Source organism: Melopsittacus undulatus, chromosome 9, assembly GCF_012275295.1.
Source record: "Melopsittacus undulatus isolate bMelUnd1 chromosome 9, bMelUnd1.mat.Z, whole genome shotgun sequence".
Taxonomy (NCBI): domain Eukaryota; kingdom Metazoa; phylum Chordata; class Aves; order Psittaciformes; family Psittaculidae; genus Melopsittacus; species Melopsittacus undulatus.
In genome coordinates, this window is record NC_047535.1 from 42,262,379 (window position 1) to 42,286,715 (window position 24,337).

The 24,337-nt window shown below is 40.3% G+C and overlaps 2 protein-coding genes and 1 long non-coding RNA gene across 3 annotated transcripts in view; 1 reads left to right on the forward strand and 2 right to left on the reverse strand.

The window, feature by feature from the left end:
* Positions 1 to 12,812, reverse strand: part of NR2C2 (nuclear receptor subfamily 2 group C member 2) — a 31,600-nt gene extending 18,788 nt beyond the window's left edge. Inside the window, exons 1-4 of the mRNA XM_005145803.4 lie at positions 12,656 to 12,812; positions 9,499 to 9,582; positions 4,118 to 4,228; positions 130 to 330 (exon numbers count right to left, since the gene is read on the reverse strand). Of these exons, the coding sequence (XP_005145860.1) occupies positions 130 to 330; positions 4,118 to 4,228; positions 9,499 to 9,558 (372 nt within the window). The 5' untranslated portion in view covers positions 9,559 to 9,582; positions 12,656 to 12,812. The remainder of the gene's footprint in view (positions 1 to 129; positions 331 to 4,117; positions 4,229 to 9,498; positions 9,583 to 12,655) is intronic.
* LOC115945977 (uncharacterized) lies at positions 11,940 to 16,705 on the forward strand. Its single transcript, XR_004080140.2, has 2 exons — positions 11,940 to 12,116; positions 12,252 to 16,705. It is a non-coding gene; the product is annotated as an uncharacterized lncRNA (long non-coding RNA).
* A 4,048-nt stretch (positions 16,706 to 20,753) lies between these two features.
* FGD5 (FYVE, RhoGEF and PH domain containing 5) overlaps positions 20,754 to 24,337 on the reverse strand; it is an 89,751-nt gene continuing 86,167 nt past the window's right edge. Inside the window, exons 20-21 of the mRNA XM_034066430.1 lie at positions 22,906 to 23,054; positions 20,754 to 22,006 (exon numbers count right to left, since the gene is read on the reverse strand). Of these exons, the coding sequence (XP_033922321.1) occupies positions 21,970 to 22,006; positions 22,906 to 23,054 (186 nt within the window). The 3' untranslated portion in view covers positions 20,754 to 21,969. The remainder of the gene's footprint in view (positions 22,007 to 22,905; positions 23,055 to 24,337) is intronic.

Here is a 24,337-nt window from a genome sequence, read left to right on the forward strand (position 1 = left end):
GGTCTAATCCATGTCAGTAGATTTTTATGGAACTATTGCTATTTGTCTTAAAGCAATTAGACTTAAATAACCTAAAAACCAGTAACTGAAAAACAAAAATCTGTGGTCTATCTCAATTACTACATTTACCTGAATTCTGCCTGGCATGATGTTGTCTGTGGTGGTAAAGATAAGCTGTTTGGCATTAGATGTCTCAGGTGTTGCCAGTATCACCTTTCCTGCACCAGTTCCATCTGGACTGGCTAAAATAAACTGTTGCTTTGGAGACACAGCTGAGTCCACTGCTGTCACTATTTGGATTTTTTGACCTGTTTGCTGATCTGTCACAATCTGTAAAAAATATTGAAGAAATTTATGAGCCACAGTAAACCTTATGTTTTAAAACCTTTCATTCTGTCTTAGAATGACAGTTATCCTTGTTATTTATTATTTTGCTACTTCATTTATTACATTGGTGCAAAGTTATTGCAGCTATCTACGTAAGTACAAAACAGTAAAATCAAACCAAATACATATGTATGTATGTATACAGACCTCATAGCAGCCTTCCAGTATCTGAAGGGGGCCTATAGGGATGCTGGTGAGGGACTATTCATTAGGGACTGTAATAACAGGACAAGGGGTAAGGGGTTCAAACCTTAAACAGCAGAGGTTTAGCTTGGATATAAGGAAGAAATTCTTTACTGTGAGGGTGGTGAGGCACTGGAATGGGTTGCCCAGGGAGTTTGTGAATGCTCCATCCCTGGCAGTGTTCAAGGCCAGGTTAGACAAAGACTTGGGTGATATGGTTTAGTGTGAGGTGTCCCTGCCCATGGCAGGGGGGTTGGAACTGGATGATCTTAAGGTCCTTTCCAACTCTAACTATTCTATGATTCTATGATAAAAGTATGTGTATCTATACACCTACTGCATAGAGGGAAAATACTACACAGAGTTGTGAAAAGCGTGAGTCTGCTATTGTTAATAATGAAGAGATATGTGGAGATCTTGCACATTTAACTGTGCAAATGGATTTAGATATAGTGGATCCCAGACAGAATACACAAAATGCAATATGAAGGACTGGAGCTGATAAGTGGCAGGTATATATGCAGGGTACACTCTGCTCAATGAGACAGCAGTACAGACATTGCAGAGAATCATAGAATATCTTGAGTTGTAAAGAACCCAATAAGGATCATTAAGCTCAACACCCTGCTCCTCATATGACTACCCAACAGTAAATCATGTGACTGAGAACATCGTCTAGACACTCCCTGAACTCCAACAGGCTGTGCTGTGGAGTTCTGTGACCATTCCGTGGGGAGCGTGCTCCAGGACCAACCATCCTCTCTGTGAAGAACCTTTCCCTGATGTGTAACATGAATTTCTCCTGACACAGCTCCATTCCATTCCCTTGTGTCCTACTGCTGGTCACCAGAGGAGATCAGCACCCCCCTACTCCTCTGCCCCCTTTGATGAAGTTGCAGAATTACAGAAAGTAAGACATACGCTAATATATAAATGGGAACATGATGCTAATGGTTTTATGAAGCTAGAATGCCTTAACAAGGCATTAAAACAACCCTAAGCAGGAGCTGAATTACAGAGCTGATGATTTTTCTGGATTACAGAAACTCTTTGGGAAAGATTCATCTCATTTTGTGACTATAAACCCACACAAAGGAAATAGTACTCAAAGCTGGAGTGAGGCTAGCCTACTATTGAATTCTGGACTAGACAGAACTTAGACTATTTAGATTCTTATATTTACAGAATAGAATAAGCCATTTTACAACTTGTATGCAGAAACAATTCAGTGCGTAAGTATACAGAGTCTACAAACATAAAGCTCCAAAGAAGCTTAAAGGTTTAAGTACAACCATTACCTCTTGGTCTCATTGTTTGAAGACTTAAAATGTTAAGCTCCCCAGAGATTTCTTCTCCCTGTTAAGAGTTCTTCAGCCTTCATTATTTTCATACAGATTTTAACTAAAGGGACAATCCAAAGTGAAATCTAATCTTGGACTATGAATGACACCACTATAATACTGCCTGTATTTGTTTTAAGGAAGCAGGAATACTCTTTTTTTCATAGAATCATAGAATCACAGAATGGCTAGGGCTGGAAAGGAACTGAAGATCATCTAGTTCCAAACCCCCTGCCATGTGCAGGGACACCTCACACTAGACCACGTCACCCAGGGCTCTGTCCAACCTGGCCTTGAACACTGCCTAGGACGGAGCATTTACCACTTCTTTGAACAAAATGTGCCAGTGTCTCATCACCCTCACAGTAAAGAACTCCTTCCTTATATCTAACCAGAATGTCCCCTGTTTCAGTTTGAACCCATCAACCCCCTCGTCGTATCACTACAGTCCCTGATGAAGAGTCCCTCTCTGGCATCCTTATAAGCCCCCTTCAGACACTGGAAGCTGCGCTGAGGTCTTCTTTTCTCCAGGCTGAAGAGCCCCAGCTTTCTCAGCCCACCTTTATATGGGAGACGCTTGAGTCCCCTTATCATCTTTATGACCTCCTCTGGACTTGCTCCAAGAGCTCCACATACTTCTTATGTTGAGGACACCAGAGATGCACACAGTGCTGCAAGTGGGGGTCTCATGAGAGCAGAGGGGAAGGATCACCTCCTTCAACCTGCTGCTCACACTGCTTTTGATGCAGGCCAGGATATGGTTGGTTTCTGGGCTGCAGGCACACAGGGAAGCTGGGCCATATTCAGTTTCTCTCCGAAAAGTTTCTTGTTCAAACTAGTATTCTCCTTCATCTTGGAGTTGTATGCTCTCTTCAGAATTATCAGTGATGTAAGGAGGCAGATTATTTTGCAGAATTCAACAAAAGTTGCAGTGTGAATGCTTACCTTACAAATGCTGATTATTCATTATGTTTCAGTTATACAGGTTGTGAGAACATTCACCTTGCAATGAAATATTGCTATATACTGATATGGGTACACTATCTGACAACTGTATCAAAATTAGAAAACTTCCATCATAACAGAATCTTAAGAATCAGCATGTGAAACAATAAGGCTGACTGATTCCAGCTTTTGGTGATAAATTTAAGGAATAATATCTTAGATAAAATGCATAGCTAAATGTTGTTGATAACTGAAGAACATCTCTCAGGTGCTATCTATAAAGAAAAATCACAAAGACTTCTTGCAATTTTACATGGATCAGATATAAGTACTGATGATGATAAATAATTAAGAGAAAAAAACTGGCTGAATAAGAATTGAATGATATTTAGGTTTAGATATATTTAGATATCAGTATATTTAGGTTCGTAAGAAAAACTAATGATGTATGTCATTATGCATGCTGCAATTTGAATCTTTGAAAATAACATTACAGAAGAAAATGTATCATGTCTACTAAGTATAATGACAATGCCTAAATCATTTAAAAATGGGCAGTACCCACCCACCCTGATCAAGACACATCCAAAGAAAAATCCATGCTGTGATGTGGTCTGCATTGCCAGGAGTGATCCAAATGCCCTAAGTACAAGACCTTTTTCTCCAGCACCACTTCTGTCAGAAGTACATGGGACTATTGTACCGGCACAGAACAAGGTAAAGGAAGGCAAAAGCTAAGTATTGCAATACTGCAACACTTTGGTAACATTAATGCTTAACAATTCTCGCATCATTTGTCACTGCATACATTGTGATACATTAATGGTATCCTTCTATTATCTATCAGTAACAAGGACCTACTGTGCAGCATTCTCAAAGGCTAACTTTACCCTAAACAAGCTCCTAAATATGGCAGAGAGAGGGAGAGAGGAATGCCCTTGGAGATGATCTTAGATGCTGCACTGACAATATCTAGCCATTCACTATGGCTAAAGATCAGGATATTTGTACAGGTAGGCTAAATTTAATCTCTGGAAATATTCCTCACTGAGCACATCATCAATACACCTAATACAGCCAACTAGTCATCACCAAATATATGCTGAGGGAGGAAAATAATCCTAGTTTGCATTAAGAGGGATCTGCTCCTGCCAAATTTAAAGAAGTCTTCCATAGACCTTAACATGCTTTCATATAAACCTAAGTGGAAGGAGGATTAAAAACCAGAAGATGTAATAGTTACGTAATCAATGGGGTTTTACCTGAATGCGTTGTGGTGAAGCTACAGAGGAGTCTGTGGAAATTATCTGGATACGCTGGGAAGGACTGGTCATCACTGGAGATTCAGAGAGTGAAGTCTGAACAGTCTGCACCTGTAAAAAATGCACAGAATTGTAATTTGCTGTTACAGTACTGAATGCTTTTAAAAATACATATACTTAATAAAGATCAGATGGCCCTATAGAATGGAATCAAAATTTATCAGAAAGGTTACAGTCACTAAACCAACTTGGATTTGTTTTTAATGAATTATCAGTATATTGGGGTTTTTTTTTTTGGCAACAGAATGAATCTGATGGATGATCAAAACCACAAAACCAACCACCACCAGTCCCCACTCCCCCAAAATAAATCACTGGATAATTGCTATGTGATCCTTCAGCTCACTGAAATGCAGAAATACGTTTATCAACTTTTGATTACATATTTGTCTAATTTTTTGCTTCTGTAAAATCAAAATGCACCATATATACAATAAGGTATAATACTAAACATTTCACCTTTTAATGATTTTACAGTATTTTATGAAAAACATTTTAAATTTTCAAGTAGCCCACTTTCAGAAAACCTTTCTCTATGCCCCTAAATAAAGAATGTTCTCAAGCCCAGGAACATATATGTTATAAGAGATACACAGAACCTGCTGGAAAAGTGCACAGAACTCCTATCTGACCAATCTGGCTTTTAGTTTTAATGTCTCTGACCTCATTTCATCTATGAAATCTTCTGAAAGTGTGGTGTATGTACAGCTCACTTGGAGAAAACAGTGACTTTATTTTGAAAAGGAAGCTCCCCATGACGCACCAGTGTGCACTCACAGCTCAGGAAATAACCATGCCCTGGGCTGCATCCCCAGCAGCTTGACCAGCTACAGGCTAGATTTAGATTATATGTAAGGAAGAAGTTCCTGGTATGAGGGTGGTGGAACACTGGCACAGGGTGCCCAGAGAAGCTGTGGCTGCCCCATCCCTGGCAGTGTTCAAGGCCAGGTTGGACACAGGGGCTTGAAGCAAGCTGCTCTAGTGGAAGGTGTCCCTGCCCTTGGCAGAGTTGGAACTGGATGAGCTTTAAGGTCCCTTCCAACCATTTCCATGATTCTATGATCTGTGGTGACATGTGGCCAAAACTAGGAATATCATGAGCTGTTTTTATTAAATCCTCTTTTAAGCCATCTTGGAATGATTTATAAAACCTTGATAGCTGGACAACAGGGTAGTGTCAATTTAGTCACTGCGTGGAAAAATCTTGATTATGTAAGCTTTCCTGTTCAACATACAGAACAGTGAGTTTGTGATGTTTAAATATTCAAGTACCTATATTTATTAAACTGCAAACAATATTTTAAGCTTCTCTTGGTTGAGAAGATATGGTGCACAAATGGAGAATAATTTGTCTAATATCAATGCTTTAGTGCACATACACTTTATACTCTTATTAACATGCACAGATACTCATCATGGTATAGGACTCTGAAATGCACAATTTTACCTTCTTTGTAGGCTTGACTACTTAATACTCAGGAATAAGAACAACTGTCAATTTCAGCTGGCTACTAAAAATCTCAGATTTATTTTCCAGACTGAATACACATGCCATTGGTTGACACAGAATGACCACCATGCTAAAATAAACCAAATCAAATGCAAAAAAGGAACATCTTTTTTGAAATAAACAATTTACAAGAATGAGGGGAAAAAAAAACACAAGAAAATCTTCTGTCATTCTGTTCAACAGCTAAATTTCTACCTTGAGCATTATCATACATGTACAACAGATCAGAATGGATAAATATGCAATGCTTTACTATGGTCCTACCCAGTCAACTGCACCAAATCTGATGTCTTAGGCAAAAACATACATATTAAAAAAGGGCAATTAAAAAAAAAAAAGGAGGAACAGTAGTTCAAGAATATGCAATGCTCTAAAAAATCTTTATGAGACATTTACAAGGTTAACTTCAGACAGCTCAAATACTATGGGAAAAAATAAGTTATCATTAATTAGACCCCCAGATAAATTGAATCAAATGTATTCTGAAAGCAAATGGCTTGTAAGTACTTCTGTCAGGAAGATAATACAGTTTAGCATTCTATTAGGTCCACTTTCAGTATTAAATGTAACAATGACTATTCTGTTCTCTTGTTCAGAAGAAACACGATACCTCAAAACCTGTATTATGCTTAAAGCAGCTGCACTGGGAGCTGTACATGCAAGGACCTCGTCCCCCAGTGTCAGTGATGGGATGTTTCTGTAATTCTAAAATATATTTTTAAGAATTAAATACAGTTCCATTTCTTTAAGACAGGAAAGAGTCTTGAGTAAGACTTCATCTTCAAGAGATGAGGAAAGAAACAAAGTAGGCCATATGCCATAGAAAACTTCAATGCACCACATTTGACATAGGCTTAATAAATAATCTTTTAAAAATAACCACTAACACTGTGAATTAGACAATAGTCAGAAAATAATACATATGATGTAAGATAGCTCAAACCCCACCAATTTCCCTACACAAAACACATTTTAAGAGATGGGAAAAATAATCTGCTTTAATATGCATAGTACTGTTTTCTTCCTGGAGCTCCCTAGCTGTACACTGTACAGACCCTAGTACTTACAGTGTCGAGCTCTTCCTGCAGTCTTATTTACATTTTTCCTCAGCAAACCTCTGAGGGCACAACAATCTGAGACAAATGTCAAGGTCACTTTTAGTCAGACCACAGATATTTTCATCCAGTCTCCACTGCTGAGTATTCCAAGCACAGAAAGCTTTAAAATGCCCTCTCTGTGACCCTGTTCCTCTGAAGGTCAAGTGCACTATGGTTCCCTGTAACCAAGGAAGCAGAGTTGATGTGTTCCTGCTGTTTTGGCAGCTGCTGAAGGAGTGTGTCTAATAGTAAGATTAATTTAATCTGGGGAAGACAGTCCTGGGTTACCGAACTTTCCCTTCCTCCTATTCTCTGTTCTTAAGCCCCTCAATTTGCTTAGTCTCTGTGAACTCTAAGAGAGCAAAATGAAATCTGAGAAAAAGCTGGCCTGTATCTTCAATTAATTTCAAATCAGCAAAATTAAAAGGAAAATCCACCACATTCCCTGTAGAGCATCTCCAGCCTTACTTATTTTTGCATTAAGGCTAAAGTATTATTTGTGCTTTTCAAAAGCTACTCAGGATAAGGAGGAATTGCTAAAATTCCCTCTGAATCCCCTGGCTCCTCTCTGTTCTCTGATCACACAAACAGCAAGCAAAGGCAACTGCAGACACTAAAAATGTAACTCTCTCACCCAATATGTTCAGAAATGCAACAAGTAACACGCTACAAAGCAGAAGCATGTAACAGCAATGAAACCTTTTGAAAGCATTACAAGGACAATTTTACAAGGTCCTAACAATAGACTAAGTACAAACATATATGCAATACTAGAGCATGTTCAGTAACTTCTGTGATATATTCAGTTCCACAGAAAACAAACCTGATGAACCTTGCTTGAGGAAGAAAAACAACATATGGCCTACCTGCATGACAGTGATTTGGTGCTTGGTATCATAGTTTTTAATAAAACCATGCACTAAAGACATAGCAATTATCTTGAAAAAAATCATGCAGATATAACTAAAATTGCCAATATTTGCCTTGTTTGCAACTTGTCTCTCATCACTGATAATGTAAAATTCAGTGCATGATTCTTTTTCTCCTTGCATTTAATTTTCCTCAATGAAAAATACGATACTCTGAAAAAGCCTAATTTTTTAAGTCTAGTGCCAAGATCCACATTACATTTTCTCTGAAAAAATGAGCACAAACATAGAATTTTAGCATACCTCAAAAAACCTAGAAATGTATTTGACTGTGTTAAGAACTGTACCTGAGTGAAGACACACATAGCAGGCAAACAGCCATTCATAAAGAAAGGTACAATGTTAATACAATCATAGCATTAATTAATTCCTAATGAGATAATGCTGCTTATAACTGTTTTTCCATGAGCTCTGCAGCGGATTTAATTTAAGAAGGAGGTGAAAAAGATGCCAGGAAGAAATCACAGAGCTTCATATATTCTTGAGATGGAGCAATCTCTCCAGTGGCAAGATAAACTCATCACACTGTGTTACAATGGTGCATTTCCTGCACAAGGAATTACAAATGACACATAGTTTATGTGCCTCAGATGTGGTTATGGTGCTCAAGTTCTATCACAAAAATCTAAGGTTTGCCAGTGTTTCCACAGGGTTTTATTTCCAAGTTTGTTTGGCAGCGTTTTCAAAAACTGTGGCTTGCCAAATTGATACCTGGCCCAGCAAACTAGAGTGAAAATGCACTGACTCCTTAGACTCCTTCCAGGTTCCTCAGGAAGCCATTTTCCACACTATATCAAAATAATTTTTTTATATATTTCGTAGATACAAATTTTATTTTTTTTAGAGAAAAATGCTGTAAGGAGTCTCAAATCCATCTTTGGAAGCACAATGACACACATTTCCTTCAGAAACAAGGCTGCTTCTTGAACTAAAAATATTTTTTAATATCCAGAAGTAAGGTTAGCTCAGCAGGTCAGTAAAAACCCAAAACTAATGTCTAAAAAGTGGCCTTCACTACAGGTCTCTTACCCTATTTGCCCTTAATTCTTTATGAAGTCCATTAATTGTGTAATCATGTGATAAATGGGAGTAAATTTGAAGGATATTAAACCAAGTAGTTTTAAATAGACAAAAAAATCTATTTTGTTTTTTGACTGAAGTTTGCAAACTGAAGGAAATAAACAGGTTATTTTCTATTGCCATGATCACATGCAGTTTCAGCATTTATAAGTTGATACAGACATTTTAGTTGTTGAGCATCCACACTTCAGTAAATATACATCAAGACATTACTTAATAACAACTAGATTTTGTGCTTTTTCATCATATTTGTAGGCAGAAAATATAAAGCCTGATTTAAATTAATCACCCTACAGTATATTCAATCTAAGTGAACTTCAAACACTATTCTGGATTTAGATGACAACTCAAGAGATGAGCAGAAACCATTAATTTTCCAAAATGGTGAAGCTAGTCACCAAATGACCAGAAACTTTGTTGAATTAGTTTTTAAACAATCCATAGTAAAGGCAAGTTTCTTGATAATGCATGTTGAATTTCCTACTTGCATTCCTAATAAGGAGGCCACCAGAATGAAGTAAGGTAAACAGACCATATACAGGTTGTGCTGGTTTCTTGTTTGTCCCCAAATATAAAGCAATATTGTTCTATAAAGATTTTCTGTCCCATTTATGCTTAATTGTAAACAGCAATTTTGGGCTGCCCAATATGATTTTAATTTCAAAAGCTCAGATACCAACTGTTGTGATATCATCTGTCACTCACCTCAGCCACCCGCTGAGTCTCCACTACCTGCTGAGCCAGCACCTCCACATTGGTTGCCATGGTGAAACAAGATCATTAGAGAACCTGTTTGAAAAGATGCCAGCAACTTCCATCAGGCACAAAATTAGGTTTCTTATTATTATTAAAGAAAGCTCTTTTTGATCATTTACAATGCTGTTTGACATATAAGAAAATATGCCATGGATGCATGCATGTGCACACATATATACACATGTATATGTACAGTACATGCATACTGGAATGATACTGTTCAAAAAGCTGAGGCACATCGTTATCCTTTTACTTTACAAAGGCTCTAATATACTATTTTTATTAATTCAGCTGCAGAGAAGAGATGCTAGTTTCATAAATTAGAAAGGATTAATTTGAGTGTCAACTGTCAACAGATCTCTAAGCTGCTTTCCTCAACACAAGGGAAGAGAAACCCTAAACTGCTTTTACACTACACACAGAACAAGGAAACAGCAATCTAAGACTGCTTTTTTGAGCAAATTTTTATTGAGTCATTCTATAAAACTGCCATCTTCTTGCTCAATGGGGGAAATAAACTTTCACATCTAAAATGTATTTTCTATTATCTAAACTATTTTTATTATAATGTGATAGTATTATCACTCTCAGGAGAAAATACTGCAGAATCATTTAATCCTATTTTGAGCGCCTGCACCTTCAACTTCACACTCTTCAGGGTTATAGAAAATGCCACAAAGTGAATAGAAAAAAGGAAGAAACAAAAGAACCCCACATTTCCAATATATTTTTAATGACCATTATTAGGGTTGTGTTTCTCCAAGGATAAATTTAATTCAGATTACAAATTCATGCATCCAGTTTTTAACTGTGACTTGCTCATTACAGAGCCAGAGTTCATATTCTGACCCAGGCGTAGGAAATGAAAAGGCAGCCTGAATGATGGCTCATTCAATGTTTTATTGAAAACCTTCTGGCGGTACTTGGAAAGCAGTCATTTAGCATAACATGCAAAAAAAGATGAACACCAGCAAAATATGTAACGGAAGAATGCATCCATGTCTCCAGCACACCCCTTCTGCCCCCAGTTCAAATGCAACTTCTACAACATTCATGATGTTGAAATGTCAAAATTAATTCCATTTAAAAGATTAAATCATATTGTGGTAAACGAAATGTGAAAATTATTTTGTATATGTCAAACTATTCTTAACAATGCATAATCAAAATTGAGATTTGCCTATGGAAATCATATTTAGGCTGGTTTTTCATGCAGCTTCTCATTTTTCTTCAAGTGGTTTCAATTTGTGCCATGAAGCATTTCCACCAAACCCATTTAATATTGCAGCTTGTGGATGGTTTCTCAGTGGTTCAGTAATTCCTTTCAGTGTTTTCTCCTATTTTAAATTCATTTTTTATGTTCAGCAAGGAAGATTACCATATGCTTGTAACATGTGTTTTTCGTAGTGTTTTAAGATGCAGGAAGCTCTAAAGATGAGATATTTTGTTCATAAGAATACCCTTCTAAGACACAATGAAGTTTTTGTTGTGGTAAGGCTCCGGCAGATTTGTTGTTGGTGTTGTTATCCATGAAGGACTTTTGTACTTTCGACCTTCCCAAAACAGTGATAAGCTGAGGCTATCAGATCAAACCAACTGGAAGCCCAGAGACTGTACACAGCCACACCGAGTAAGCTTGTTAGTGATGCTCATGTCTAGAACGTGACACAAAGCAAAATCAGCTTCCTAGCAACCCCCTGAGCAGCAGAGGCCATCAAGGGAAAACAAAATAAAACAACCCACAAACCCCAAAGCAAGCCAACAAAACCAGTGAAGCCCGATATTGCAAGGCAGCTGGACAGTATTTTTCAGTGTAAGAGAGTGGCCGCCTCAGCATATTTAGACACGCTGCTGTCCCATGCGGCAAACACCCATTAAATTCTGCCCAATCTGCAGTGACCCTCAGCAGAAAGTTATACCCTGGGTCTGGGACATTCTGCGGGTATGCCCCTGGGAGGATGACATGGCAAAGGCCGAACTCGGGCTCACTGTCTTGAGGGAACGAGGTGTTCACACTGCCTGCCTGGCTGCATCAGCTGCGGTCTGGAAAACCGGTCAGGAAGGGCGGGTCGCGCAGGCTCGGCTCCGCCGGGCACCCCCGCTCCCTGTCCCCGTGCAGGAGCCCGGGAGGGGAGAACTCCGTGCGGGAACGGACACGGTACCGGGACCGAGGAGGGAGCCCGAGCCCCAGCCCCACACGCAGCCGCTCCTCCCGCCCCACCTGACGGCCGCGTCCTTCCCGCCGCGCCGACGCCTGCCCCCATTGGCTGTGGCCGCCGTGAAACCCCACCCCTCCCGCTCCAGCCAATGACCTCACTGAGGACGCAGCGCTCCCCCACACGCCGCCCATTGGCCGCGGCAGCCGCCCGTAAGAGCCGCGGCCCCGCCTCTCGAGCAAGGAGGAAAACACCCGAGGGACGCGACTAAGCACAAGATGGCGGAGCTGGCTGGCCGCCAAGGCTCAGGCGGGGCTGCTGTGGCCGCCATTAGGCCCCCTCCCCCTCCCCGCCGGTACATCCTCATGTCAGGCTGTAAGGGGCCCGGGCATAGCAGCAGGGGAACGGCCGGTAAGATGGCGGCGGTCTCAGCCCCGTATGCAAAGTACCCGCCGCCCCCTCCCCTCCGCCCTCCCGGTGGCAAAGGTAAAAGGGTCGGGTTCAAGCCGCCGCCTCCGCCCGCTCAGACTCCATCTTCTCTCTCAGTGTCCGCGTCCCGAGCTCGTCATCGCCGCCACCCCCCGGACAGCAGGCTGCTCTCACCGAGACCGGACCGGCTGTGAGCTCAGGCGGCCCGCATTCCAGCCCGCCGGCTCCGCAACGGGACTTACGCACCGGATCGGCCCAGCACCTCACAATGGTCCTCCCTCTCCCGCCAGGAGCTGCAGGCCAGCGAACGGCACAGCTGGCTCTCCCTTACCAGCGAAATACCGGAGTCTTCGCATACCCCCTCCCCTTAAACCGAGCGCCACCCATCCCCTTTGCCGCTCGCGGGGGTGCCCCGAGCAGGGTCCCGGTGCTCACCCCCCGCACCCCATCCCTCCTCCTGACCCCAACGGGACAAACCCGCCGGGCCGCCTCAATTTTAAAAACCGTTTGTTTTTTTTTACCTCAGGAACTGGCGCCAAACGTGCCCTGGCGGTGACCCTGACCCGGGCCCCGGCGGGCCGGTGTTGGGCAGCGATGCCCGGCGGTGGCCCTACCCCGGCAGGGCGGCGGCGGTGGTGAAGGGGCTATCGGGGTGCGGGGGGGCCGGGGCTGTGCTGCGGGGCTGCTGTGCGGGGGGTATGTTTTGGTTTGTGTGCCGTGCCCTGTGAAAGGTCAGAGTTCGTGACCCCGCCCGCCGCTGCCGCCGCCTGAGAGCGTGTCCCCGCTTCCTCGTCCCCGCGCTAGGCCGGCCGCGGCCCCTTCATCCCCCTCGCGGGGCGGGGCTGGGGACGGCGGCGGGGAGGGGCTACCTGGGCCTCTCCGAGCCTCGCCGGGAACGCTCCGCCGGGCAGCGCGGGACCGCTCCGTCGGGCTGGCAGTGGCGCTGGAGTGTGGGGAGATAGAGGAGGCTCCGGGCCTCGGAGGCTGGTGCTGGGCCGCGGCAGCTGCCGGCGGAAGAGGACGCAGGGCGGCCACCTGAGCCTGGACGATCCTGATCCGCGCCCCGCTATGGAACGCGATGGGACGGCGCTTCCCTGCTCAGAGCAGCCCTCCACAGCTCGGTCCAAGGCTGGAGGTGACAAGCGGAGGCGGTGATTGAGTGCGGGATGGGTGCTGGTGCCCACGTGTGTGTTGGATCTCCCGAGAGTTGCTCAGCTGAAGTTGCTCTTGCAGTTGATGCTGGCACAGGGGTTGGCGTCAGGCTGTCCTGGGGTTTTCTTGCCTTCCCTAAGGTCGGTGTTGTTGATGGGGGCTCTCCCACCGGAGCTGGCTTGGGGGAAAAACGTGTTGCGCTTCCGAGTGAGTAACTGTAGGCATGAGCAGATGTGGCTCAGGTGGTTCAGGACCTTACCTACCACCTCCCGGTGCTTGTCGTCTCTTCCTGGGGCCGTTGGATGTTGGCCCGTGACCCGGGTTGCTGTTGTAGCTGTGTGTAGCTATTTCTTAACTTGCCCTTATCAGAATGATCTTGGGCCTTCTACTAAGTTTCTGTTAAGTCTAGTTATTTTGGCAGAAGCTAACATAAGTAGTGATCAGATGAAAAAACCCTTGAATATCTGAAGTGATAGTAACTCCTGAAATGAAAAACACGCAGGAGAAAGCAGCTGAATGTAGCAATCGCTGAAACAGGAGTTTCTGTTCGACTAGCAGCCTAATTTGTTTGGGTTTTTTTGTTTTGTTTTTGGTTGGTTTTGTTAGAACGGCCCCTTTGGAGCAAGGAGATGAGAAATGAAGAATGATGTATATGAATTGCAGTCTTGCTGTTACAAAACTGGAGTTAACATTCAAGAACGTGTGTTTGCAATACATGAATAAAGGATAATGTTTAAAAAATGTCTTGGGTGTTCACTACTGCAATGTTAAATATATGAAGAATCTTCAAATTCTCAAAACACAGATATGCACATCCCTTTAAAAGCAAATTTTTTTTTACTTCAGAAAACATAGTATTAAAGTGTAAGCATGTTTCTGTAACACAGATAAGTTTAGGGATTTTCAGAATTCTTGTAACAGCCTTACTGTATAAGTAGGTTAGATGTTTGGGTAAGAATGTGTTTTCTTGTTATAAATCCAGGACAATGACTTGTGGAGCAGCTTGTATGAGTACAGCATATTTTTTAAATAGAGGATTTCAAAAAGAAACTCACATTTTAAAAGTGAAATAAGGGAATAAACTGTTAGTCTGGCTTTAAGCTGTGTGATATGCATCTGTTGGATCATAGTTGTAAGTGAATTTAAACCGAATCTTTAGTTTTATTCTTTATTTGCTATCCTAAAATGTTTTTATCAGAATTTTAACCTTTTTCTTTTTTTTCTTTTTTAACATTTTAATTACTTTTTTCACAACAGTTGTGTGTTCATAGGTAGAAAAGTATTTCAGTCTTGTGGTCGGAGAATTCTCTAACAAGGCATAGTATTGACAATGGTTATCTTAAGTTGTGCACTCTTCAGTGAATGGTTGTCATTTGCTGAATAAATGAGAGGAGAGTCCAACTGTGAATAAAGATGCTTTTGATTTTGAGAGTTACGAGCAGAAATATCAGAATATATAGAATGGGGAGCAAGTAGACTAGGATACTTTCAATTAAATTTCTGCTTTATATAGAGATCTTATTTTGAGCTCTTCAGGGAAATAATGTGTTATTTTTTTCCTTGGTAATTAATTTTTTTTTGCTAACTAGCAGATTCTCTTCCCTTTACCCCTTAAAAGGGAGGGCTAGCATTTCTGTAGCTTTTGACTGCTAACCTGTTTGTTTCTACTTCTCTGATCTCTGCCAGTATTTGGAGTAGGTTGAAATTTTCAGCTTTTCAGCTGATGGATAGAGAGAGCCAGGACTTTTCAGTGACTTGCTACATGTTTGTGTTTTGCCAGTTCACTTTTCTGCAGTTGTTGCTCTATAATTGCTTACAAGTAATTTTCCTTCAGTAGGTCTTCTCAGTCCTTTTCACTACTCCACGTTCAGAAGTGTGCAAGAGTATCCTTGGAGGGGGGTGGGTGTGCCTGTGTTCATTTTTTTGACTGGCTTGGGCAAAGGCGTGTAAGCTGTCATGACAAAGCTTTGCCAGTGGTTTTGGTGCATCAGAAAATGTACCGATTGCCTTAGCTCTTGATAAATTAGAGGGGTGAACTCTGTAGTGCAGCTTACTGGTTTGCTCACCTCCATCTGTTCTTACAGTTGTGTTGTAACCTCTTTTGCCATAGGTTGTTTTTCTTCTGGCTTTATATACTGAAAACTGATGTGATTCTGCACTCAGGCACTGCAGCAGTAGCCTTGTGTACCCTGTGCCATTCTGCTGTACAGCAGTCCATCAGGTGTCCTGGCTTGGAAGGCTGCTTCTCTTGCCTGTGTAACTGCTGCTGTTGTTTCTTGGCCTTTTCAAGTGTTCTGCCTCAGTGTTGTGTTTAAGAATGTACCTCTGACTTGTCACTGCTTGCTTTTTGTTGTTTTTTGTTTGTTTGTTTTTAATATGAACAGAATTCTTGTTGAAGTAACTTTGGTATTTGTCTGAGAAAAGACTGGAAATAAAAGCATGCATGTCTGAAGGCCCAGAAGTGCTGTCAAGGATTCTTACATAAACCTGCACAATTAAAGATCTGCACTATCCTTTCAAGATGTATTAATAATATTTGGTAACTCAAGAGAAAATGGAAACATTTGTGTCTATAAACTGGTGTTAGTTTCTGAAGGATTTTCTTGATAATACAGTATATATTATCAACCAGATATATGTGTGCTTGTGAAAGGATTGCTGTAGCATAATGAAATAGGAGAACAGAAAAGGCCAGCAATCACTGGGATGCTAAGCCTATAAAACAGATGTGTGCTGATGATAATTTCCAGGCATGTTGTATCATCACCCCACTGGATGTGTAACTGAGTGTACAGCCTGTTTCAGCAGGGCTTCCCCTCCTAGAGGCTTGTGCATTGTGAGAATTTTGCTGTGGGAGGACATAACACTGAAGATTGCTCACTTTAGAGCCTAACTGATCTAGCAGTCTAGAGAAAAGGTGGGTTTATCTGTTTATGTCACCATGCTTTTGAGCATACACATTTTATTTCTTTGTTAAAGCCCAAATTCTTAGGTATTTTGGAAAGTAGGGTATTCCACTTATACCAGTGGTCTAGACTGTTAAAGCACAATTCTGTAAGCTTGAACATTGTAGTAATTCTGGTTTGTTTTGAATATTGCAGATTAATAAACTGGCTGCTGACTGCTGGAAGACAAACAGAAATGCTTTAAAGGTGTATTTTTCCTCTGGGTGGTACTGGAAATGAAAATACAGTGATGAGAATTGTGTATCTTCTTAGGCAAAATCTGCAGATACCCTACTGGATGTTTTGCTCATTTGAATAACAAACTAAGTATGATTGCTTAGTGTTACCTTGCAGAAATGTTCCAAGGTGTATATGCATGGATAGTTGTGAGGACTGGGGGAGGTGATCCTGAGTTAAAATGATATGCTTTCATAGTATTAATGACTTTATTGAAATAAAAGTACTGGTGTGTCATAACTTCTGAGTGTGTGATTTAGTTTGTTTCTTGTGTTTAAAAATAGTGAGCAAATTCTGAATTCTGTTATGTAGTGTTGTTCTAAACTGCTTGAAATTTTGGAAATACTGAATTTGCATCTCACAGGTAGTTAATGTAATAGTGGGAGGCTCTTATTTCTATTATTGTCATTATTTTTTGGGATGCCTCTAGAAGTAGGTGACAAAACATACTACCTGTGCCCTAGTGAGACAAATGTCTTGTCTGATGGCTTATTTAAAGTTAGTTAAGAGCTAAAAAATACTGTAACTCCAAAATTCTGTGTGTTACGCCAAATTAAATGTAACAAGTGGTTATAGATTCTTTAGCCTATCTTTCATTTGCTGTCCCATCTTCTTTCATTCCTTTTTCATAAACTCCTCGTTCCACTTGCTGGCAAGTCTCTGACTGAAAGAATGGAAAAATGCTAAAATCAGAGATGACGTGCTGCTTTTGCCCTCTCTGCTTCCTGCTCAGCAAGCTAAGGAAAGGTCTGGAGGACAGGAGTTATCTCCTTGTTCTTCCATGTGTCTGCCACCCAAGAGAAGGCCTTGCAGCAGTTTTACTCTTGAGTTCTGATGCAGAGTGCAGTCCTGCTTGCTGTGCAGCTCCACTATGTGTGCTGAGGTTGGCAACAAGGGCAGTGAAGACGCTGCTTCAGGACTCTTGACTAATTTTTCTGTAACTCTTGCAATAACTTCAGTGAAATACAGAACATGCACGCCCTTAACTGATTTAATAAGGAATATAGTATTAGATAACTCTGAAATTTGCTAAATATATATAACAAACTTCTAAAAGAGCATTAGTAAACCATGCTTGTATATCCTCTTTTTGGCTTTAGCTGTGGCTGGAGAGAATATGATCAATATAAGATGCTGGAGGTTAGAAAGATCAGAAAGAACTGGGACACTCTAGAAGTAAATGTTAAGAACTTGATTGGCAGCAAAGAAAATAATGAAGTCTGTCTACCACACTGTGGTGAGCTGACCTTGGATTGCAGCCAGATGGTGACCCAGCCACTCACTTTCCCCTTGTAAACAAGAGAGGAAGAAAATGGGATGAAAACATTGCAGGTTGAGAGAAAGACAGGTCACTTGCCAGGTACTGTCATGGGCAAAACAGACTTGACTTGGGGAAAGTGAATTTAACTAATTACCAGTTCAAATGGATTCGGATGGGGAAAAAAACAACATAACTACCACCTTGCCCTGCTGACCCTTTCTGCCGGGCTCTGTTTCACTCCTTCCCCCCGAGCCTCTCTGCCTTGCCCTTCCGCTCCCACCCTCACGGTGGTGCATGGGCGATACGGGTTTCAGTCAGGGCCTCCTTAACGTGTTGCACCTGTAGCCGTGAGAGCTCCCCTCCACAGGCAGCCGTTCCCGTCAGCCGTGGTTCAGAGAGGAGTTTAGTGATGGCTTTTTCCAGACTGTTCTGCTGGTCACAGGGGCCCTTTGACTGTTCCCTTCTGCGATAGCTGCCTCGTAAGAAAAAAATGCTGTGCAAAGCTGCCATGTGAGGAAGAGACGCTGTGGACGTTCTCATCACCCAGGAGAGCAGATTGAATTCATCACAGACCAGAGGTAAGATGGGAGATGTGCATGCTTACAGGGATGGAAGGATGGTTTAGATGTGGAAGCAGAGAGGTGCTTTGATGCAAAGGTGGGCTATGTAACTGCTTAGGCCAGGAATCCTTTGGTTGTGGTGATGGTGTTGGTGGTACAAGTACGTAATGGACTAAGAGAGGGTCAAAAGGGCAGGCCAAGAAACACAAAATAAAAGCAGGATTTATTGTTATTCATGTGGTTTTAATGTTTGAGATTGACAGTATGGTAGAGCTCTCTTGGGCTGGGTTTTTTGTTGTTGGATTTTGGTGGGGTTTGTTTGTTTTACTTTGGTTTTTGTTGGGCTTTTTGTTTGGTTTGGTTTGTTGGTTTTGCTTGTTTTAAGTTGTTGTTTCAGGTGCTTAAAATCTTCATATAATTTTCCTGAAACTTTTGAGGTAAATTTAAAGAGCAAAGCTGGTATCTAGCGTGGAAGAATTCCACAGCTACAAGTGACTGAGAAGGTTTTAATGGTATAAACTTGTACAGCCTTGGTATTGCCACATTCAAATTTAAATCTTTAGGTGTTGCTAGATGACTTTTGAAGTATGAGTCTTTGTGCCTTGTTTTTGGGTTTGTACACGTCCGGCAGGGCTGAGGGAAGCTGGTGGCCTCCATTTTGTGGGCTTTTTGCCCTTGGATCTCTGTAAGTGGGCTTGTCTGTGCTAGCAACACAGCATTGGCTCAGGAAGGGTACTGGTGTAGTCCAGGGCTAGACCAGGGGTGCTTGTGTGCCTGGCATGGGGTCTTACCCTGTCTGAGTGCTCTCCAGCTCTAGAGTGACTTGAACTTTGTTTGGAGAAATAATGTAGCTGATGAAAAAAACCCAAACGTTTTAAGTAGGCATATACTGTAAGATAGACCTAATTATTAATAGTAGTTAATGGCTAATAAATTTAATACTTTTCCATGAGCGGCAAAGTAAGCAGAAAATGAGATCTCAAACAAATGAGATCAGCTTGTGCCTGAGCTATTGACTGAGTAGCTAGTACATTGTGACTTACTACAGGTCTGCTTTTTGTAACATTTGTGAAGGCATGGAACTAAATCTTTGTTTTGAAAGAGTAATACTAGCTACGGCTTAAGAAGAAGGAGCTGTTTGTAAGTAAATGGCATCTGGTAAACTGAGTATAGATCTCTAAGGTGTTAAAATTTTCTAAAAGGTGATTAACTCTGAAATGAAGATAATTTCTGTCTGGTACTTGGCTTTGCTCAAATTAGATTAACAGTTGGACTGAAGTGGTGAGAATACTTCAAGGTTTTTTTCCTCTTTCTTTGTGCTGTATTGAAACCATTTGTATCTGTAACTGAAGTAGAGTTGATTGGTAGGCAAGCTCTACGGGAGGTAAATGCAGCCTGGACTGAAATATGCCATTGTAGCAATTAGGTCTAAATACTGCTTCTACCAGAAGGCCTCCATTACCATATTATTATTTGATGCTCTTTCTTAGTTTGCCAGAGAATTGGTTAAAAGGTAAGTGTCTGTTGACAGCAACAAGAACGCCAAAGCTGGAATTAAAGAAGGTAAAAATAGTATAAAGGAAAAGCCTGTAGAACTGCATTTATGTTTTGCTCTTTTATTTTTCCACATTACTTGAAACAATGTTTAATAGCACTGTATCTTATTTTTTACAACAAAATAATTTCATGTATTAACTTCCTGCTTATAACTGAAAATGTCATATGACAGTCACTAAATGTCAGCACCTAAATCTTCATAATACTGTTGTTCTGTAGTGCAGTTTTCTTTTTTTTGGGACCATGGTTAGAGATTTCAGTCTGTAGTCAACATTGTCTCTTTTTCTTTCTTTATTTTTCCCCCAGTGCAAAATATTTTTAGGGGAGGATAAACATTTACAGTGTATTGGTAGCAAGGCCATGATAACATGAAACAAAGTGTTCATTGATGAACATTGGTTTTCATCTATTAACTAAATACAAAAGTTTTACTTTTCTCATACTTGGTTTCTGTTTGCTTTATGAAACTAACAGACTCAGATGTATCAACCCCAAAACAACTATATTTTTATTTAGTGGTAGGCATTTGGGGGTTTTAAGCTTATTTTTCCAGGTGATAAATTGAACGACCTTTATAATTTCAATACATATTATAGACCTTTAAAAATTCAGACAATTCTAAACAGTTTGTTAGGGTCAGAAATTCAGATACCCATTAAGCTTCTCGAAGAAAGGTAAAAAAGTAATAAAAATCCACCCCCGAATATATTTTAATATAAGTAAATTCTTGAACATGGTATTTTTATACAAAGATATATTTTAATCATAAATGCAGTTCTATTCCTCAGTCAAATATTATGACAAATATAGGACATAAAACCATTTTATTGTAATGGTTAAAACACAACTTCTCAACCTTCTTTGTAAAAAAAAAAATCCAACGAAACACAACCCCCCCCCCCAAAATAAAATAAAATTTAAAAGAAAAGACAAACCCAAAACAAACAAAAATTCAACCCCCCCAACTCCAGAGGTCTATATCCTCAGCTGTTATAAAGCAGCACAGCATCTTTGAAGTCACAGACACTTGGCTGCTGAGAATCCAGCCCTGGAGACGTAGTGCATGACAGCAGTCTGATGGAAGATGCATTTAGCCACAGAAGTTCCAAGCACTCCAGTAGAGTGGGTTCAGACAAGTGCATTTCAGCCCACCAGCATATTGCGAATGGTGTGCTGGTTATATGGTTTAAACTTTTGATGACACTTTTTATAACAAGAACAGCAGAAACAACAGGAGGTTTGGAAACAAGGATAGACTATTTAAATAGATGATAGTAAAAATCTTAACACTACTAGGTAGACTAGTGTTAAATAAAAACTGTCTGTATCTTTCTAATAAATTAAAAATAACCTTTGGGTTTGAGTCTGATGCAGTATCTAGGGAGAAGAGATATAATACAATGTTTGGATTTGTAGAGCTACTAGAGTGCATTTCAAAGTACTGCAGTGGTATGAAATTAAACCCTTCAATATAAATTAACAGTGGTCTTTGTAAAATCATAGCTTGATTGCAAGTGATTATCCTGGGTCATAGCCAGTGAAGCGTTGATAGACCAGGTGAATTGAATGTGGTGTTCATTTTCTGTGGAAGCATTTTAGCATACACTGGGCATAATTTCACACTGGCACTTGCTACTGGATGAGTAATAAGTTGGGCCACAAAACTCCTTCAAAACATGAAAAACTGAAGTTATAGTTCAATAAAAATAAAGTGCTTTAAATGAGCATTTGTTGTTTACTACACTGTCTCTCATTTCGTGGTAGACATCAACCAATCCAATGAAATATGACAGTGCTCTAGAGTGAGTAAAACTAAGCCTGTTACTTACTGTAGTCAGTATTTCCATGTATTTTCTTGTCTTGATGTTAGACTTAGTTTACTATGGAATTGGAGAAGAAGCTTATAGTAAAGGTTGAACTTGCACAGTTATAAAAATCACCATAAATATTATCTATGCGAATGTAAGAAGGAGGAAGTAAAAGGAGCAATCTGGAAACAGTTCATATCCAGTGTACATAGCCAGTTTGCCTGAAATACACTGTTCAGTTTTGTAAGCTAGGGAGTGTTGCTGGAAACTTACAGAAATCTGAGAATTTATTCCAAGTTCATTGAGTGATAGCTGCTATAATATGGATGCTTCTTCCATGGCTTCAATCCACCTAAAAAGGGCAGGAAAGAAAGAATGATACATATAAAATTATATGCATTACAGTGAAAATACATATTTTAAGGAAAACATTCCTATATTTAATATTTATATTAAATATATTAAGTAGAAGTAATTCTATTTTAATTATGTATTTAAATATAATTATTAAATATAAAATTTATATTTAATACTTAAATAAGTATTTTTATATTCAAACAATACATGTTTTAGGAAAATAAAGCCTGAAGAGGACTGGATCTCCTATCCCAGCTCTAATGAGGAGTTGTAGTTTTGTGATTAAAGCGGGGAACTGGGTACTGGGACTCTTGTGTTCCAGTACAATCTTTACCAATAGTTTATTGTAAAATCACAAGAACAGTACAAATGCTGTCTTCGAATAGGAAAGGTGAAACCACTGAAGTAAGTGTAAAAGCAAAAAAAAAAAAGCTCTCATAGATTCACTTCTTTCACTGTGTGTCTTGGGGTGCTAGCATTTTTATTACTAATGTTATAATAAATTTTATTGTGTGGAAGCAGTAGCATTAGAGTAGGAAATCTAAACCATTATTTGTTGATGAGGAAGCTAAGAGATGGATAAATAGAACAGATAGAGAAGTTTATGTAAGTAAACATATGTGGCAGGCTTTTAGGCATGACTCTTGAGACTAAGCCTCCTCTTTTACCTATACCAAGGATCAAATTCTCGTTCCTGAAGGAACTGAAAAACACCAGGTGGGTTTTTAATGTCATCCATGCCAGTCACATGATTGGACTTAATCAGCACTCTGAAAGCTGTTTGTTTTTTCTGTTATGAAAGCATTCTAAAGTGAAGGAGAGGAAAGAGCCCTACATAATAAGCTTTTGGACCTGTGCACTGGCTTCCACTAGTGTGGAAGTCCACCCCCTTACCTCTGTGCTGAATTGCTGTCCTCTGCTCGGAAGCTATAAAAGAGAGTCTGCTTGTGGTAGAGATGGAAAACTGTATCTGTATTTCCTTCCTCCTTTTCTGGGGTGATGGTGAAACCCAACAAAGGCAAACTTTCTGTGGCAACTTTGTCCTGAAAGCAAACAAGAAGTGAACCAAAATTCAGAGAAGGCTTGTAACAGTCTTAGGGCTCTATCTGAAAACAAGTAAGGATACAACCCCTCTTTGACATGGCTGCAAAAGCAGTAGTGTGAATCTTCTGCTGGACTTATGGCTCTTACCTAACCAGGAGCAGTGTGTGTGTATGGCATGTGTTTATCTAGTCTTGGTCCTGAACTTGAATGCTATGTCTTAAAGTCCATTTCTTTGTGATGATCCATATGACTATGAAGGCCAAATTAACCATTCCTTTAATCACTTTGACATAATGGTCCAGGAGGTGAACTAGAGGTTACTGAGAGTACTGGACAGGGCAGCAACACTTCCGACAGTCTGAAACCCACGTGCAGTTAGGTTCCTTTTAACCATTTTTACTGTAAGTACAAGTAATAGTCTTTCTGATACCTTGTCATTTCCTTTCATAGCACTGGCAGCTTTTTTAGAGATCTGCACTGTCTCTGACAGCACACTGGCTTTTCCAAAATGCTGCTTTGAAATTTCTACACTGGTAATGCAAATAACTTACTCCCAAGAAATATCCATTAAAATTTTGCTTGCCAGACACTGCTTTGTACAAAGTAAAGAAAACAATAATACTTACTCCAACTGCAATCTAGCTGTTATTGACAGCTGCAGGTTTGGTCACTGTATTTAGGTAATGTCTTCTTTTTGTGTATGTTGCCTTTGCCTCTGCTTTTAGAAGCTAAATTGAAAACTGGGAATGTAAAGTGTAATGGACCATCTGTTGCTTTTTCCCTATTGTTGAACCAGAAATTGTCACTCTTAAGGTTAGCAGAGGTAAGAGAAATGAATCAGATAGTTTTTGATGATAATGGTCTTAACTGCTGGCTCAGTAATGAACTCTTTTGTTCCTCATTCTCCTCATCTGTTTAAAGGAGATAATGTTGTTTCATGCAACTGTCACAATGGTGATGGAAGTGTAAATAAATAATGTTTGCGAAGTATTTTGAAGGCTTAAAGTACAAAATATTGCTACTACAGCAGTTCTTGCATTCTGTGTCTTTTGTTCAGCACAATGAATTTTTATGCTTCTGTTTATGAAATCTGACAGTTATCATCAGACTTTATATCATACCTCCTTGAAGTTTGTTTTGCAGCTATTCACAAAGGAGACGAAATCAAAATAAGGGACTGGGAGGAGACAAAATACATAAAAATTATCTAGCTAATATCCAGCCTCATTAGCTGTAAGGAAGAGCTTACAGGTCAATACACAAGGCATTACTCTCACCTCTG